Raw genomic sequence first — 18,430 nt, forward strand, 5'->3', positions numbered from 1 at the left:
TCAACAGTTTGGCTGCAGCTCTTTGAGCCAGTCAAAGTTTCTGATCACATTTCAAAGGCAGCCCTTTGGGAGAGCCCTGTACGCCACCTTGAACTCCTTGGAAGAAAGGTGGGATATTAAATAAACAAATAAAATGTGCATTTGGTGTGGGACCGCGGCCCTGATCATGCAAGCGCTTCTTACGTTCTAACGCAGTGCAGCTACAGAAATTGTTTTCCCTTTTACTTGGGTGTGGGGAAACTTTTCCCCACCAAATAATGCAGATCTACAACTCCTACAATCCCTGGCTGTTGGCCGTGCTTGTTTTTACTGATAATTTAATTGTTTTATTCTCTTTGTAAACCGCTTCGAGGTTTTTCTGCTACAATTGAGCAATGTGTAAGTTTTTGGCAACAGCTAAGTCCATATGGTAGAGGGATGCAGGTGGCGCTGTGGGTTAAACCACAGAGCCTAGGACTTGCCGATCAGAAGGCCAGCGGTTCGAATCCCCGTGACGGGGTGAGCTCCCGTTGCTCGGTCCCTGCTCCTGCCAACCTAGCAGTTCAAAAGCACGTCAAAGTGCAAATAGATAAATAGGTACCGCTCCGGCGTGAAGGTTAACGGCGTTTCCGTGCACTGCTCTGGTTCGCCAGAAGCAGCTTAGTCATGCTGGCCACATGACCCGGAAGCTGTACGCCAGCTCCCTCAGCCAATAAAGGGAGATGAGCGCCGCAACCCCAGAGTCAGTCACGACTGGACCTAATGGTCAGGGGTCCCTTTACCTTTAAGTCCGTATGGTATAGCTCAGCCAGTAGAGCATGAGAGCCTTAATCTCCGAAATCTATAGCTTTGAACTCTATTGTATCTGTCCCTTAATAACATCAGAGCGGGGATAGCTCAGTTAGTAGATAGTGAGAGACTCTTGACCTCATGGTCACAGGCTTGAGCCCCACGCTGGGCAAAAGATTCCTGTATTGCAGGGGGTTGGACTAGATGACCTTGGTGGTCCCATCCAACTCTACAGTTCTATGATTCTATGAAATAAAAACAGCAGCTACGATAAGTGGCTGCATGAAAGCACCCTCCGGTTAGCAAGAGAGAAACTTATATACACACACAGAGCTTTCTTGCTGGTCCCTGGCCCAGCCATGTTGCTAGACAACACAGAGAGAACAAAGGCACTTTGTCCCCTTTTTCCTCCCCAAAAAAGTGTGCTCAGCATAGCAACGTTTTGGTGCAGCGTTCTGAGTGAGATGGCAGGGGGGCCCAGGGTCACTTGTGTGCATGTTGGTATTAACTATTGAAAGCAGAGAGGCCCAGCGCCAACTATTGTGAGTATTTGTATTCTTTGTCATGAAAGATGTTTACTACGCTCAGCATTTTGCTGATGACACCAAAGTGTCTTTTTTCTCTCCCCTTTCCTTTCCTTTTCTTTCTGTTTCTTTCTTTTTTTAAAAAAGGAAGCATGCACAAACATTCCCTATTCATTAAAACAACTGGTTTTAAAAAAACCAAAATGTCAACACCTCTCCATACAAGTTCAGCTGAACAAGCATTTGACCAGCACTTTCAGGATGTATACAGAATCTTTCTTGCAATGCTGAACGTACTTTTTTTAAAAAGCTCATTTTAGCACCCCGCATTCATTAAACATAATTGCTTCTTAAAGAATGAAGAATCATTGCTATACTATTCAGTTTTAAAATAGTTTAAAAGGAACTTTTATTTTATTTGTACACATAAATCTAAGAATAATAAAATAAAAGAGTTTTATATTATGAGGACCCGGATGTTTATTATTTATTTGTTGGTTTGTTGCATTTATACCCTACCTTTTTCACCAAGGAGCTCCAGTTGACTTACAACCCCCTCTTCCCCTCCAATTTCATCCCTGCAACAACCTTCAAGGTAGGTTAGGCTGAAAGTCAGTAACTGGCCTCCAAGGTCACACCCAGCAAATTTCATTTGAACCCTTGTCTCTCCCGGGTCCAGTTCGACACTACCCACTACAGTATACCACACACAAATCTAGGAATAATAATAAAATGACAATTATTATTATTATATTTCTTACCTGCCCTTCACCAGAAAGTCCCAGAGTGGGTGACAGCAATGCAAAATACAACATTAAAAACTACTTTAAAACCATTATGCTTACTCTTAAAGACACAAGACGTTGCCCCAACCATTTGTTGATTTAGTTACACTGAATTTTTTTCAGTATAATTGCTTGTGGTCCATCTGTCAATGTGCCTGGCACTTTGCAAGGGACAAGAAGGCAGGTCCTTGCCCCAAGGAGGTTACAATAAACAAAATGACATAGGGGAAAACACAACAACAGGGGAAAGGGAGGCAGAAATCAACATCTTCAGAACCTTCAGGGGAAATAAGAATCTGCATATCAAAGAAAAATGTTGCATATGAATTTAGATTTTTTGCAATTGGCTAATGGGATACACAGCTTCAGTTGTTCCTTTAGGTCAGCCATTACCATCTTGCTGCCTTCAGAAATTTAGGAGTACAACTCCCATCAGCTCATGGTGGAATACACAGTTCTCACCCTCTTACTCTCCATTTTATCCTCTGCAAAGCAGTTAAGCTAAGAGAAGATGACTGTCCTAAAGACACCCAATTAGCTTCATGGTGGAGTGGAGATTTGAATTCATCTCCTGGACCCTAGTCCAACACTCTAACCACTACACTCATGCTGGTTTGGATTGTGTTGTGGGTAGTGGTTTCTGAACATCACCCATTTTTCCTTCTGTGAAATGGGTATTTTGTGGTGCCTTAACTGCTCAGATTTCCACATGGGCCCAAGAAGGTTGGGGGACCCCCCCTGGTTTTAGCATAAGGAGGCTTATGGGAGGGGAGTTATTGGTTTGTGGGGGTTTATGGGTCTTGTTTTTATTATATATTTTGCGTTCTCATTTTGTATTTTTATGTTGTGAACCGCGGTGTACAAATTTAATAAATAACCAACAAATAAATATTAAGCTTCCTATGTTACTTTGTTTCCCTGAGTCAGTGCAGACTGCATTTCTCATCACAACAGCAACCCAAAAGTGAGATTTCCAGACAGATTTTTTTATAGAATTTAAGCAATCCAGATAAAGCCAGGGGGGTAAAATAATAACAACAATAATAAGCTAAAGTGCTTAACCTTATCTGATTTGTATCATTAATAAAGGGGGGAAACTCATTAAACAACATAGGTTATTACATGGTGAGAGGAGGGAGAGATTGATACATATGAAAGAAATTTGGACATGATGGACAGGGTTGCTTTTGAAACCACTTTCTTGATCTGATTTGTCAACCGCTGTTGGAATGCAGGAGTAGCAACTTAAAATCACCACAGCATAACAAAATAAGAAATGATAAAAGCAGGAATGTGACATTCTCTGATGCACTTCATTCTTTGCCTCTTGGTTCTTAGATGGCAAAAGCCTTGCACAAACACAACGCCTCTAATTTTGGAATATTTGATACAAAAGGGGAAGAGTGACAAAAAGTACAAAAACATAACATGATCAGTAAAACCAGTCAAAGGCAGCTAATCTAAAACATCCAAATAATAATAAAAAAATTAAAGATCCAGCAATAAGCTAAAAACAGATCAAAACACGTGTCAGCATCCTACAACCAACATGTTTAATCAGTGCTGTGCGCTGACTTTTCTAAGTCCTCCTGGGCTTCTTGGAGAAAAAGGTGGGAGATGATAGATAGATAGATAGATAGATAGATAGATAGATAGATAGATAGATAGATAGATAGATAGATAGATGGGGAGGGATCATCATAATCTAGCTATAATATACAGTAATACTTCCCTCTCCCAGCCACTCGCATAACTTGCTAAATTATTTCCTAAGATTTGGAGACAGAGTCGGTAAAAAAACAAAACTCTGCAGCAAGAGCGAGTTTGATATCTCTTGATGAGTTTAATCACTTCGAGCTATTAGGAATACAGATTTGAGAGCAGCCCTTCCAGAAGCGTTGGGGTAAAGCCAGAGCGCCGGTGGGTGGGGCCAACTATCCGATCTGACCGTAAGCCCCGCCCAGGGGGCGTGGCTTGCTGGAGGCTGCCGCTTGAAAAGGGGAGCCCTGGGCAGCTTGGAACAGCACAGATCAGCTGGCTGGTGCTTCAGAGGCGCAGCAGGTGAGCCCATCGTGGGAAGCAGCTGCGGGGCGCTCCCTGACGGTCTCTCCAGTAGCTTTGCAGAGAGGGGAAAGGATGCACCGTCTCTCTATCTCGCTGTGTCTGTCTGTCTGTCTGTCTGTCTGGGATGGTAGAGGGGCAGGCTTCTTATGCAAGTGTCAAACCACCCCCAATCTCTGGCTCTCTTCCAGATTTTGCAAAGCTTGCTTTCTTTCTAAGCCAAGTTGGAGAAGGAGGAAACATCGCCAGACATGGCATCCGAGGTGAGCTGGGAGTTTTTGGAAGTTCACCTCCCCCCCCCCGTACCCCCCCCCAAAACCCCACCTTCCATCCCTGTCCTTTTTCACAATAAGGTTTGTCATTGCGGAGGCTTCACATCAGAAATCAGTTTGAGCAAAATTAGGGTTTGTAGTTATTTCTGTGATTCATTTTCTGTTTTGATGGCACTGACAGTAGCTTGCATGCTGGAGAGGGCATGGTTGCAGCATGGGATAAGGATTTTTTGGGATGGCAGAATTCACTGTCACCGAAGAGCTGGTGAAGGGTCTTACATGCTAAGAACCAGTTTCTGGGTTTGCTGTTTTCCTCCTCCCTCCGAATCCCTTTTCCTTTTGTGTCATGTGCTTTACAATTTAAGCCCAAGATCAGGAGCTGTTTTATTACTGAGATTTGTAAGCCGCTTGATGAGCATTTTTTCCAAGGCTGGAGAGTAGGATGTGAATAAATAAAATACATGGTGTATTCCATTGCTGCAGAGCAGACATATGGGTGCCCCTTTATTGGGGTTGTTAGCATGGTTAGATGAGACTCGTATACCCTCCATGGTTAGAGGCAGTGTACCTCTCACTGCTGTTAGCGAACAAGGGCCTGGCTGTTAAACCATGCATATATGTGAGTTCATTGAACTACCCTCTGTTGGAGGCAGAGTACTGAGCTAAACAGCCCCAAGAGGGCTATTCTTATGGTTTCATTTGTAGCACTTAGATTCTAGACATCTGGTGCCTGAGTTTTCAGACAACAGCTATTGCTGGGCATCTAAGTTTCATTTTTTTTGACCCGTTGGAGGATTGAATCATAGAACCTTCTTATTTATAGTGTGCCATCAGCTAAATGTTGGCAGATTTCAGGACACATAGAAGGAAGTTCTTCTTTACAGGGCACATAGTTAAACTGTGGAACTCCCTCCCACAGGAGGCAGGGATGGCCACAAACCTAGATGGCTTTAAAGGAGGCTAGGACAAATTCACGGAGGTGAAGGTTATCAGTGGCTAGGAACCATCATGGATGCGGTCTGCCTTCAAAGCTGGAGGCAGCGATGCTTCTGAAAACCTGTTGCTGGAAACCACAGGAAGGAAGAGATGCTCTTGTGCTCAAATCCGTGTTTAGGGGTTTCCCACAGGCATCTGGGTGGGGTCACTGAAAGAACTGGATGCTGGACTAGATGGGCCATTGGCCTGATCCAGCAGGTGGTTCTTATGTTCAAGAGGCGAATGAATTTAGGGTGCGAATGTGAGGGGTTTGCAATGCTGGAAGGCCAGGGGTTGGGGAGAGATTGGAAGGGGCCAGGCTTTGTGGTGGTGCACCTGCACTGCATACAGAAGGCTCCTGGGGAGTCTGACGCCCTCCCTGGCACACCCGTTTCAAAGGAGCTCGCACGGCTGAGGGCAGTTTCCTGGTCAAGTCAGACACTCTTGGGCAAGGTGGACCCACAGTCTGACTTGCACATGCTGTACTGGAAGGATCTATACGGATTCCTAGAACTGTAGAGTTGGAAGGGACCCCAAGGGTCATCTAGTCCAACCCCCTACAACACAGGAACCACAGCTAGATAATCCCTGGCAGATGGCAGCCCATCCTCTGTTTGAAAACCTCCATAGGGCAGAGGGCAAGCAGCTCAGTGGCAGAGCATCAGCTTGGTGTGCAGAACCTCCCAGGTTCATTCCCAGATAACATCTCTAGGTAGGGCTGGGAGAGACTCCCTGCCAAAACCTCTGGAGTGCCACTGCCAGTCAGTGCACACAATTCTGAGTTAGATGGACCTGCGGTGCATCTCAGCGTAAGGCAGCTTCCTGGGTTCTTTGATTCAAAACCATGAGGACTAGAAACTTAACTTTATTTTGAAGGCAAAGGCTGTGGCTCTGTGGCAGAGCATCTTCTCTGCATGCAGTAGGGCTGGGATGGACCGGCAGGTCTGACTCAGTCCTGCGTTCAGAGACCCTTCCTTTTGAAAGCAAATCCTCCCCTAACAAGACTTGCTGTCTCTTGCAAAAAAAGAATATTTGCAAGTGATGCTTCTCAATGCTAACCTCCATTACTGGCATTGCCTGGGAAAAAGAAGCATTTTTATTTTTTTAAGTGCTGAATGCAGGCTTCAGTGTGGCTTGACCCTGAAATTATATTTCCTGGCCGGCTGACCTTTGGCTCCTGAAGAGGCAGAGCAGTCACATGTTGCTCTCCTATTTGTTTTGAGGCAACGGGAGCAGTTGCAGCAACGGAATTCTGTGCTGACAGAAGCAGATTGTGATCCACTGAGTGTTCCGCTGAATATCAATAATAAGCTATATGTGCTGGATTCACCAAAAAGTTGGCTGGGGGGGAGGGAGAGGTGGTGAGCTCCAGAGGTAGACCTGTGGGTCAGGTTCAACCCTGGTAGGGCTGGGAACATGCCCTGCCTGAAACCCCAGAGAGCCACTACCAGTCAGTGCTAGATGGACCAACATTGCAACAAAGTACAAGGCAGCTTAAAATAATTGAGCTGTAGAGTTGGAAGGGACCCCGAGGGTCATCTAGTCCAACCCGCTGCAACGCAGGTATCTCGACTGAATCATACATGATAGATTTGCCATCCAAGCTCTGCTAAAACAAACCTCCAAGGAAGGCAGTCCCCAGTAGCATTCCCAGATAGGGCTAGGAGATGCTCCCTGTCTGAAACCCTGGAGAGCCGGTCCATGTGAACAATACTGAGCTAGATAAACCTAGGGTGTTATTTCCTACATTCCTTCTTAATTTCTCATTCTTGCTAACCTGCGCAAGGCATCTTCCTTCTTTCCCCAGGGTGATAAACTTTACGGAGGAAGGCTGACGGGGAGTCTTGATCCCATCATGGAGAAGCTCAACTCTTCGATAGAGGTAGACCATCGCTTGGCGGAAGTTGACGTCCGCTCAAGTATAGCTTATGCCAAGGCTCTGGAGAAAGCTGGGATCTTATCCAAAGCCGAAGTGGAGAAGATCATCAGTGGGCTTGAGAAGGTATTGATCCGGGAACTTCAAAGCAAGCTTACAATATTCAGAAAGGGTGCTTTGGGAGATGGGGACTGTTTCATCTTGAGTAGGGAACATTAGAATTTAAGAACTGGGGCCTGGGTGGGTTTGCTTCCCCTCTTTCCTTGCCAAGAACAGGTTAGAAAATCTCTACTTCATGAGCATGCAATTTGTGTCCCCCCATTACATCAGTCTGGGATTCCTCGTTAGAAGGAAGAATCAACTTCTCCTTATCCAATGTAGACATATAGAACAGTTCCTTGTATAAGAGCACCCCAGAACCAAAAATATTTCTGTGATGGGTGATGTCATCCACTTCCCAATATGCTGACACCCATAAGTGCATGCTGGCTCTTTTTGACTTTCTCCTGGAAAGAAGCAGGGCTCCTAAACACAGCTTCTTGGACTCAGCTGTTAAATGCATGAATGGCTCTCTAACTCATCCCGCCACAAACACAAGCAGCAAAGACCGCCTTGTTAATTACTAACCAGCCCTTTTTCTGCTGTATTTGTAGATTTCTGAGGAGATTTCCAAGGGCACTTTGGTGATCACCAAAACTGATGAGGACATCCACACCACCATTGAACGCAGGCTCAAGGTTTGGTGCACCTGTTCAGTCTACGTTCTGTGGCTTTTTTCTTCTGGGGACTGTAGATTCTAAGGATTTTTGGCTATGTCCATTTCAGGAAGAAGCAAGCTTCCCCTTACCTCCTGTTTGTCCACCAAAAGAGATCCGTACCCTAATTTTCAGTGCCCTAATGGCCCTTTTGGGCTACAAACACAGTTGGATAACTACAGGACAGCAGGATCATAGAGGCCGAAAGCACAAGCAGGTCAAAAACAAACCAAGCTTTAGATCCACAGAGCCCTGCCTCCCCAAACAGGCAAACCTCTCAGAACCATCCCCAAGCAAAAATAAATAAATAAATCACTTCAAATTATGAAAATAAAAAAGGGATGGACACGGGGCCTAAATGGGTGCCAAGGGGGCTGTCTGAGGAGACCATGGTGCCTGCAAGCACCACATCAAGGACTCCAGCTTTAAAGTAAGAAACCATGGTTTGTTTACTTGTTGGGGAGACAACCATGGTTCATTCGGCAAACCATTGGTTCAGACAAACCATGGCTTAGCATTACATGCAAACTTGGCCAATGAATAACTGTTCTCAAGATCTATTTCCTCCAAAGCATTGGACTGACAATGACGATGACTCCTTTTTTCCAGGAGCTGATTGGTGATGTGGCTGGGAAGCTTCACACTGGAAGAAGCAGAAACGATCAAGTAGGAAAACAAGAGTGGATGGCTTATTTGCAGTTTTAGCTATCCTACCTGTTTCTCTCTCTCTCTCTGTCCTGTTTCCTATATAAATGTAGTAGCAGAAGGTATTGCGGGAGGGAGCGTTCTGAAAAAGCTATTCTGTTTTAAAATATAACGTCATGTTTCTAGTCCTTGAAGCTTTCCAGATAAGTCACACTTCCAAAAAATCTCACAAGATGGTGGGGAAATGAGGAGGGATTCTTGTAGACACCCTGATTTAAGCCATTGCCCTTTGCCCCTTCCTGTGTCCAGCCAAAGTCAGATTGTGCAAGGTTTAGGGATTTTCTGATACAGAGGATAAACAGCCAGTAATCCCACATTTTTGAACTCGGGAGTTGCACCATTGTGCTCTGAATCTATTTGCATGAGATCAGCTTTCCGGCTCCTCTTCTGCAAACTCCACTGGGATGGGGATGGTGTTTTTGGGAAGGGCCCTTCCTCCTTGCTGAGGTCGTAACAACATATATAAGAGAATCGGGTAAATGGCCCATTTAGTCAAGCATCAGAGGGAGCGGGTGGCGCTGTGGAGTCACTGCATCCCCTTGATCATTAGGGTTGCCCTTTTCTGAATCTTTTCCAATATCCTTTTTGGGATGAGGCGACCAGAACAGCACACAGTATAACTCAAATGTGCTTTGAGTTACCACCGTATCTCCATCTTGGCTGCCTTTGTTTTTCTCCCTAGCCCAACAGCTCTGGTACCCAACACTCTGAACCGAGTACAACGAGCTATTCATTCATAGCTACTGAGCTTTCTGTCTCTTCTTTATTATTATTAAAAATATGTTCTTGGTCTTGGGGACCAGCTGCTTGTGTAAAATTCGGAGTCTGTTTGCTCTTTCAAGGTGGCCCCTTTCCATAGCTGATTCCTCCAAAGCCCTCTTTTCCTCCTCTAGCCCAGAGCTGTTGCAGTTGAGAGGCAAAGTGGCCTGGTGGTTAAGGAGCTTGTCAGCATCTCTGAAGGCCATGGGTTCAAGTCCTGCTTATTCTCACACTGGATGGCCGCCTCCAGTTCACTCAGCAATGAAGCGGTACCTGAACTGTGCCAAATGTATCTTGTATCTTGATTCCTGCATTCCCCAAAGCCAGATGCTGGCCCTTCAGGCCTTGTAGGGAGCTAGCTGGCCTCCAGCTGAGCGCCCCCCCCATGCAATTCCATACATGGTTACTTGGAAGTAATTCCCACTGAGTTTAATAGGGCTTACTCCCAGGTAAGTGTGTATAGCACACTTACAAGGCACCCAGGTTCTTATCAGGAGACCCTCAGCAGAAAAATCTGCTTTTGCAGACAAGTTTCCATGACTCACTACCTGCATTTTTTAAAATTAGTAATAGTAATACATTATTAAATGAGCAATTTTTAACCCACAGCAGAGGCAAAGGAGTTGAGGGATGGACCAGGGATGTGGTCTTACCCAATTGGCCACCGAGGTGCAGGAAAATGTTTGCCCAGAATGTCACTGAACGGGGGAATAAATGTTTCCAAGCTGCAGGAAATAGAAATGTGTTTTAATGAATTCATCGTTGCATTATTTTAATAAGTGTGTGAACATATGTGTGCAAGACAGGTAAGGGTCATAGCTCAGTGGAGGAGCAACACTTTGCTCCCAGATTGTTCGTTTGCAAACTGGAGAGCTGCTGCAAGTGAGTGGAGCCGGCATTGAGCTAGATGGACCAATGGGTTCTGTAGAAGGCATCTTCCAATGGAACCGAATTCTACTCTCCTTTAAGTCAAAACCATGAGATCTAGCCCTGCACTCTGCTGCTGCAGCAGCAGCGAGAGCCATAGCTCAGTGACAGAGCACCTGCTTTGCACCCAAGGTCCCGGGTTTGATCCCCAATGGTGTCTCCGGGTAGGGCTGGGAACGTCCCCCCCATCTGAAACTAGGAGGCCTTCACTCCCTTCCTCCCCACCCTCCAACCCAGGAGGAGAGAACAACATGTTTCTCAGAAGTAACAGCTGTGCTCCAATAATGCACATCTTTGAGGCCAGGGTAAAGGATGTCCACTCCAAGCAATCGTATGCTGTATGGATTCCAAAATGGTTTTCTTGGATGCCATCGGGACCTTCTGCAGGTTTCTTGGGTAGAAGGGCTTAGACAAAATACCCTCCATTGCTCTTCTTCCTTGCCACTGTTGTGGTTGGCATGCCCATCAGGAAAAGAGGCAAGTGAGCAAGCCAGGGGCCACAGGGCAGGGCTCTTTTTCAGTGTGAACCCCCCAGTCTTAGCAACTGCCCAGCCACTATGACATGTGGCACATGCCTTTGGAACGGTATTCTTGACTGGCTAAACTGATCCCAAATGACCTTCTTCAGCATCCTCTGTGAAAGGGGCCAGATCAGCGTCTCCAGGTGGAATTGTGGTCTTTCTTTCATGAGGCCTGAGAAGTGAGATGCTTTGCGGCTTTTCTTCCAGGTGGTGACCGACCTGAGGTTGTTGATGAAGAGCTCTATCACAGTGCTTTCCGGCCACCTGCAGCAGCTCATCCGCACCCTGGTGGAGCGTGCTTCTGCGTAAGCTTCTCTTTATTTTCTCCCTGCCCCTCCACCACATTTTACTTATATATATTTTATTGCATTTATATCCCATCCTTTTCCTCCAAGGAGCTCAAGGTGGTGTGCATGGTGCTTCCCCATTTAATTCCCGATAACAGCCCTGCAAGGTAGGCTAGGCTGAGAGAGGCAGTGCCTGGCCCAAGGTTGCCCAGTGAGCCGAGTGGTGGATTCGAACCCTGGTCTGCCCTAGTCCAACACTCTAACCACTAAACCACACTGTCCCCTCTTCTTGGACTAGTCACTGGCTGCCAGTTCATTTATGGGGACAACTTTAATGGCTGGTATTGGCTTTCTGAAGCCCTAAGCTGGAGGAAGGAATCTTTTCCTTTTCCCCAGTCCGAGAACCACATTCCCTGTTGGGCAACCATCTGTGAGTCATGTGTCAGAAAACGGTAAGGCCAGAGGCCAAGAACGGGTGGAGACAACACTGCAACTCTTTGTGCAGTAGGCAACAAACTTGGTCCAAAGTCAGTGAAATGTGATTTTGTAACTTGGTGGTCTCCTGTGTTTCCTTGCAGTGAAATTGAAGTGATCCTCCCTGGTTACACCCACCTGCAGAGGGCTCAGCCAATCAGATGGAGCCATCTCTTATTAAGGTAATGGATGCCTTCCCCACCTTCTGGAGTTCCTTCTAGTAAGTTGCCCCAATCCATCCTGCAGCAGCTTTCAACCTGGGGAGGAGAGGTAGTCTCTGAGCATGTGCAGAGTGCTAGGTCATCAAAATCTGCTTTCTATGATCCAGGAGGCTCCAGATCCAAGAAGTAAAATTCCTTGGCCCTGGCGGGTAGGCGGGCGGGCGCCTCTTTTCAGAGATGTGGGTTTGCTTCCTCCTCTCCAAGTCTCTTCCTCTTGACTTCCAACAGCCACGCCGTGGCTTTGACCAGGGATTCCGAGCGTCTCTCGGAGGTGAAGAAGAGGATCGACGTCCTGCCTTTGGGAAGGTAAAAACTGAATCTCCTTCTGGTGTTAGTTACACCTGGGCCAGCTAAGACCAGTAGCTCATCATCACCTGCGAATCTTGAGGATGTTGCGTGTACACCTGTCTCCTTTGGATTTTAAGAATAATTGTAATGTAATGGACCAATATATCCTGTAACTGCTGACAGCAAATTGTTAGTATGTATAGGGAAAGGAGGGAAGTGTTTTCTCAATTCCACGGCTCCCACCCCATGTACAACCTCCCTGCAGTGTTGCAAAGGATCTTGGCTGGGCAATGGGGGCCTCCCCTGCTAGTCGGCTTCAGCCCTTGCTGCCCTTCCTCTGAACTGGAGGTTAGAAGAGGTTCCTGTTTGGCGAGGAGGGATTCTTTCTACCTCTTCTCTCCATTTATTTTATTATTATTTTTGCAGTGGTGCTCTGGCTGGCAACCCACTTGGCCTGGACCGTGAACTTATCCGTAAAGGTGAGTGGTGCATTTTTCCTTCCAAATGAAACAGAGCAAAACCATTCTTCCAGAAGGTGAAGGGAGTTAATTTACAGACTGCCAAAAATAAAGGAGCCTAGATTTTAGGCTGAATTGGTCTGAGGTGTTTTCTCTTTTTCCCCTCTCACACAACAATACATTCACTTTCTCTCTCTTACCCCATTAATCTACTCTTCGCTTGTGGCAACATCTGCGTGCAATCTGCAGACCAATCTGACTTTGTTACTCTTTTGCTCAAATTTCCTTGACGTGTCTCTTTTTGTCTGTCTTTTTTCATTCTAGAACTCGAGATGGCATCCATCAGCATCAACAGCATTGATGCTGTGAGCGACCGTGACTTTGCGGGTAAGTGTGCTGTTTTTGTGTCAGGGCAGAGTTCCGAATATTTGGAATCGGTTGCAGGGGGCAGGTTTGCAGAGGACTAGAACCTTGAAGGCTTTGCAATAAGAGTGAGCTAGTTAAAACAGGACAGCCTGATGGACTCTATTCTTGTTCCCTGTTTGAGGGCAACCAATGAGATTTCTTTTCCCCTCATTTTTTCCCTCCAGTGGAGTTCCTTTCCACTTCTTCTCTGCTCATGATCCACCTGAGCAAATTAGCCGAAGACCTGATTCTCTTTGCCACAAAGGAGTTCGGATTCATCACTCTCTCCGATGCATTCTGGTAACGCTGTGGAAATTCTTAACCCTGATCTGGGGATTCCTCCAGCAGCCTTGCCCAAACAGAGGTGGAAGGGCCACCTTTTCAGAGAATATTTATCATTGCAGGAGTCCCTTGTAAATCTATCATTCTATGTCCAATGGCTTTTAAGCTAGGCATTTGGGGATCTCTGTTTTCCTTGCTCACTTATCAGGAGTTTCTGAATGAGATGGCTGATAGGGGATTAAAAGACACCCCCTTGCAAAAATGACAGCTTCCTCCTCCACTACACTGGATATTCCTGGGGTCATGCTTCCAGTCCACATGGCACAATTAATGAACTGCAGCTTGTGGTTTGACTGTGCACTGTAAGGCACAGAGGTATTGACATACTTAAAAGATTTGGGACTAGGGCACAAATCTGCATATGCTAATATAAGCAAACATAGAACTTAAAGTCACAGGAGTGAAAAGAAAACTTAATCCCCCACCCAAATTGTCTCGGATAAATTCTTCTATTAATTTGCACTCCGCAGTGGTTTCCCTTCCATTCAATTCAATTTCCACATGGATCTTGCTCCAAATAATTTCAGTTCCCCTTATATTATCACCAATCATCTCAAGGTAATGCAAACTTTTAATTTGTTCCCCTTCCCAAATGAATACGCCAGACAGTAACTCAGCTCAACCCAGCTCCAGTTCAATTTCCCCCAAATTCATTTTTATTTTACTCAAACACTGAGATCTGTGGTTCATACCCTTGTGTCTACCACTGCCCCTAATGGGGGCTGTTCCAGAATCCTCTGCAGTTTCAAGCAGAGCAATATAGAGAGGTTGCTTTCTCCCACTCACAGAGAGGCTGAAAAGTACTGCTGCGGCCTGAGAGGTTGAACCAGATGTTGCTTTCCTCTAAGTGTGACATATTCTGTTTTGTTTTTTCAAAGCACCGGGAGCAGCCTGATGCCTCAGAAGAAGAATCCGGACAGCCTCGAACTGATCCGTAGCAAGACTGGCCGTGTGATCGGAAGGGTGAGTGCCCAGGCTTGGTTCAGGTTCAGTCAGTGACAAAGCCTCGAAAATTTTAGTTGTGATTCCTGCATTGCTGTGGGTTGGACAATTGGATGAGATGACCATTGCAGGGGGTTGGACTAGATGACCATTGGGGGTATGTTGATAAAGGAATAAAATACAGGTGACCCGTGAGATCTTTCCTTTAAAAGAAAAATCCAGTGGATTTGTCCGTACCTGAATGTATTTGTGACACATACTTTTTCAGTGTTATTAAATGCCCTCTCCCATCTCATTCCTTCCTTGTTCTTTGCAGACTATTGGACTTCTTGTGGTACTGAAAGGACTCCCCAGTGCCTACAACAAAGACCTGCAGGTAAAAGGATGGGGGCATTAATGGCTTTACCTAGGTCCCAGTTACAGACTGCCACCTTCTGGTGCAGCCAAGGTGGCCATCCCTTCTGCAGGTGGGTTGCAGCTGGGGTTTGGATCAAGGGTAAGAAGCACAGAGGATATGCGGAACTTCTTGCCACAAGATGTGTGCAGCGCTCAGGTTGAGAGAAGGCTTGCGTCTGCTCTCTGGGTCGATGTGGACAAATTGCAGGGGACGGCCATCGCCTACAAGGCCTTGCTCATGAGCTTCCCGGGGGAAAGTGACTCATTGATGTCAGACCCCACCAAGTGTTCCTATTTTCCAGAGATGTCCCTGATTTAGAGAATCTGTCCTGGTTTCTGATTTGATTTGATCCCAGAATGTCCCACTTTTCCTTAGGATGTCCCTATTTTCATTAAAGAAATATTGGAGGGTATGTGATGTTTTGCTGGTCCAGCAGCATATTTCTCATGTAAACAGATAAAAGCATTTGTCTGTTTTCCCCCCTGCAAACAGGAAGATAAGGAGGCCGTGATCGATGTGATTGACACCCTGAGTGCCGTGCTTCAGGTCACCACTGGTGTGATCTCTACTCTCCAGGTAAGAATTATTAATTTTTAGGAAGGTTTGCTCTTACTTGCTGAGGAAGCACATAAGTGTTCCCATTCTCTCCCCCTCTCTTTCTAAGGCTGGTTCCAGACTGTTACAATTTTTCAAATTTGGTATACCACCAAATCCCAGGTTGCACAATTAAAGTGGATTTGATTATTTTAAATTGGCTATCCATTATACCTGATGTCTTGCAATGGAGCATTCACTACTCTTGCCAAAGGTTTCTGCTGCTATTGGGTTTCTTTTCTTTATTTCTTTTTAATGAATTTCATGCGTTTTTGTTATAAATGCATTTTGTGTAGTGTGTTTTTAAGCAACCAACAAGTTCAATGTGATAATAGGGGATTTGTAAGCAGAGACCTACGTAGAACATGGATGTATGTTTTAATCTGTTTTTTGGGGTTGTTTTCTTATTCCCAATTGTATCTTTGGAATGTTATAAAGAGCTGCTTTGACTGATAACTTGATTGTTTTGTTCTCTTCGTAAACCCTCTGAGGTTGCTGCTTTTCACAATCAAGTGGTGTATAAAATTTTAAAACAACAAAAGAAATAAATATTCTCTTCCAGATCAACAAGGAAACCATGGAGAAAGCCCTCAGCCCTGATATGCTGGCTACAGATCTTGCCAACCTCCTGGTTCGCAAGGGGGTGAGTGTCTGAAGCAGGAGTAGCCACCCCAATGGTGTCCCCTAGAAGCTGGGACCAACAGCCAGGAAAGATGGGAGCCCAAGAACATCTGGAGGGGGCAGTACACCATGTTGGTTACTCCTGATCCAAAATGGTAGATTCCACTTGCATTTGTACTTGAGAGCTGTGATCCAGTGACTTCCCCAGCGGATCTGGGCCTGGGTGGGCACCACCACGCAGGGCCACCAAAAACTGTGGTCTCCTGGAGAAACCGCTGCAAATTTCTGCTTGCACAGTAAATGTGGACATCTGTTTCCATTACATTCCACTACATAATTCAGCAGGGAACACCCACCCCAAGTTTCAGATAGCAGAACTTTTTGATGCAAGATGGGCTGGTTTCCCAAGAGATGACCCCCCCCCCCAAACAGGTGTTTGGGTGCTCCTTGTCTGCGCAATACCCCTCAGACCAAATGGACCATTGACCTGATCCAGTAGGCTCTGCTTGTGCTCTTAAGGTCCTAGGGTGGAAGCTGCCATAGCAACCTCCTACTCTTCGTAGATTCAGGCTGAAGATTGCAGGGATCAGCTAGGTCTACGCAAGGGAAAGCTCCTGAATGTGTGCTTTTGCGATTGCAGATGCCGTTCAGACAAGCCCACACTGCCGTCGGGAAAGCGGTCCACTTAGCTGAGACCAAAGGAGTGACTCTTAACCATCTATCCCCAGAGGACCTGAAGAGCATCACGTAAGTGTCGCCCTTTTTGCAAAACGTGAAAACCAAGTTTCGTGGAGTTGGAAGGGACCCCAGCGGTCATCTAGTCCAACCCTGTGCAATGCAGGAACCTCTACTGCATCATACATGACATAAGGGCATCCAACCTCTGCTGTTTCTAGCCCTCACGGCTGCAGACCCGAGGCGTCAGCATCTTATACTGCGTTAAAATCATTCCTTCCAAGAGTCTCTCTAAGGCAGAATGTTAGGTGGCCAAAGAGAGCCATCCCAGTTCAAGGATACTTCCAGCCAGTCAAAAAAATATATTCTGGGGGCTTCAGAGGGGTATGGCTTTTGTCCAGAGATGTGTGGGCTGGGGAGGGCCCAGAGAACTGGACAGAGAAACCTGTTAGGGGTACATTTGGCCTCCTGGTCTGAGGTTCCCTCACTCCCTGACACAGCTCTGCCCTGCATGACTGTCTCTTGGTCACTTGAAAGTGTGACCAACATCAGAGAGAGAGAGAGAGAGAGAGAGAGAGAGAGAGAGAGAGAGAGAGAGAGAAAGTTCTCTGGATATTGTTGAATACCCACCGACTGACCTCCGGCTGCATTTTCTCTCTCTCCAGCCCCATGCTGGGAGGCGACATCTCCCAGGTGTTCAACCAGCAGAGCAGCGTGGAGCAGTACACCTCCCCTGGCGGGACGGCCAAGAGCAGCGTGACCACCCAGATCGAGCAATTGAAGGAGATCCTGAAGAAGCAGAAGGATTAAGCTTTTGAGTGTGGGGGAAGGAAACTATCCCTTTGCTGCGGGTTGTGCTTATCACGTTTAATCCCGAGTTAATAAACACAGTGGTGTATTGGATTTCACTGAGAAAACTTTGTTGCGTGGTTTTTCTCCCCTTCCCTCTCTCCTTTGTTACAACTCTTCCTGCATTGCAGGAGGTTGGACTAGATGACCCAAAGGTCCTCTTCCAACTCTACAATTCTGTTGAACAAGTTCTCCCACAGGGCGGGCAGCCGGATCCTCCTTCCATCACACCCTCTTGATGTGCCGGACTCCTAACTCTCAGCATGCCAGGAATTTGAGGGCCCTATCAGAAGGGTAGATTTGTGTATGGTGTACAATCTCACACACACCCAAAACCACATTCATGGTTTAATGAATAAAATAAACTCGGGTTAGCTCCTGTACAGTTTTCACTGAGGGTAGCTGCTGGCAGCCATTTTGTCCAAGGGTAAATCCTGAGGAGAATTTTGGAAAGCACCCACACCTGAGAATCTAAGCTTTGATAACAAACTGGAAAATCAAGTTGCTAGTCCTTATGGTTTGAAGCTGAGGGGTGGGAAATGCTGTGGGTGGCAGCACACTGCAACTTAAACGAGTGTTTAAAACACCTTTGTATTCACAAGTGAATGTGAGGGGAGAGGTTTGGCAGCCTGCTGTGGTGTAAGGTGTTCTGAGGAAAATGTAGGCCTTCACATTCATTCCTAACAAAATTTCAGTTCAAGAGAAGGGGGGAAGATTATGGGTATCCCCTGCCTTCGGAAAGACCCCACTAGTCCTGTTTTTAATTGTTTTCTCAGTGGTCTAGCTGTCAAAGTGCACTTGTGAATGAGGCCTGAACAGCTTCCTAGTACAGAAGCTTTATTATAACAGGGTCCTTGAACAAAAAATGAGGCTTCACAAAGGAAAATATAAGCAAGAGGCTGAAAAGATGTCTCTGCCCCAAGGCACTTGCAATTTTAATATAACAGGA

At 46.1% G+C, this 18,430-nt stretch overlaps 1 protein-coding gene across 1 annotated transcript; it reads left to right on the forward strand.

Annotated features, from left to right (window-relative positions):
- The first annotated feature begins 4,027 nt into the window (after positions 1-4,027).
- On the forward strand, positions 4,028-17,549 carry ASL (argininosuccinate lyase). Its single transcript, XM_083588123.1, has 17 exons — positions 4,028-4,138; positions 4,330-4,401; positions 7,193-7,387; positions 7,915-7,998; positions 8,626-8,682; positions 11,136-11,233; positions 11,794-11,871; positions 12,139-12,216; positions 12,625-12,677; positions 12,981-13,043; positions 13,247-13,361; positions 14,282-14,366; positions 14,662-14,721; positions 15,235-15,318; positions 15,899-15,979; positions 16,598-16,704; positions 17,298-17,549. The coding sequence occupies exons 2-17, from the start codon at positions 4,390-4,392 to the stop codon at positions 17,440-17,442; spliced, it is 1,395 nt and encodes a 464-aa protein (XP_083444249.1). The 5' UTR covers positions 4,028-4,138; positions 4,330-4,389; the 3' UTR covers positions 17,443-17,549.
- The last annotated feature ends 881 nt before the right edge of the window (positions 17,550-18,430 follow it).

This window comes from Podarcis filfolensis (genome assembly GCF_964270895.1).
Source record: "Podarcis filfolensis genome assembly, chromosome: 15".
Taxonomy (NCBI): Eukaryota; Metazoa; Chordata; class Lepidosauria; order Squamata; family Lacertidae; genus Podarcis; species Podarcis filfolensis.

Coding starts and splice junctions, on each gene's coding strand:
- ASL (XM_083588123.1), top strand. Junction 7,388..7,914: donor TCATCAGTGGGCTTGAGAAG/GTATTGATCCGG, acceptor CTGTATTTGTAG/ATTTCTGAGGAGATTTCCAA. Junction 8,683..11,135: donor GAAGAAGCAGAAACGATCAA/GTAGGAAAACAA, acceptor CTTTTCTTCCAG/GTGGTGACCGACCTGAGGTT.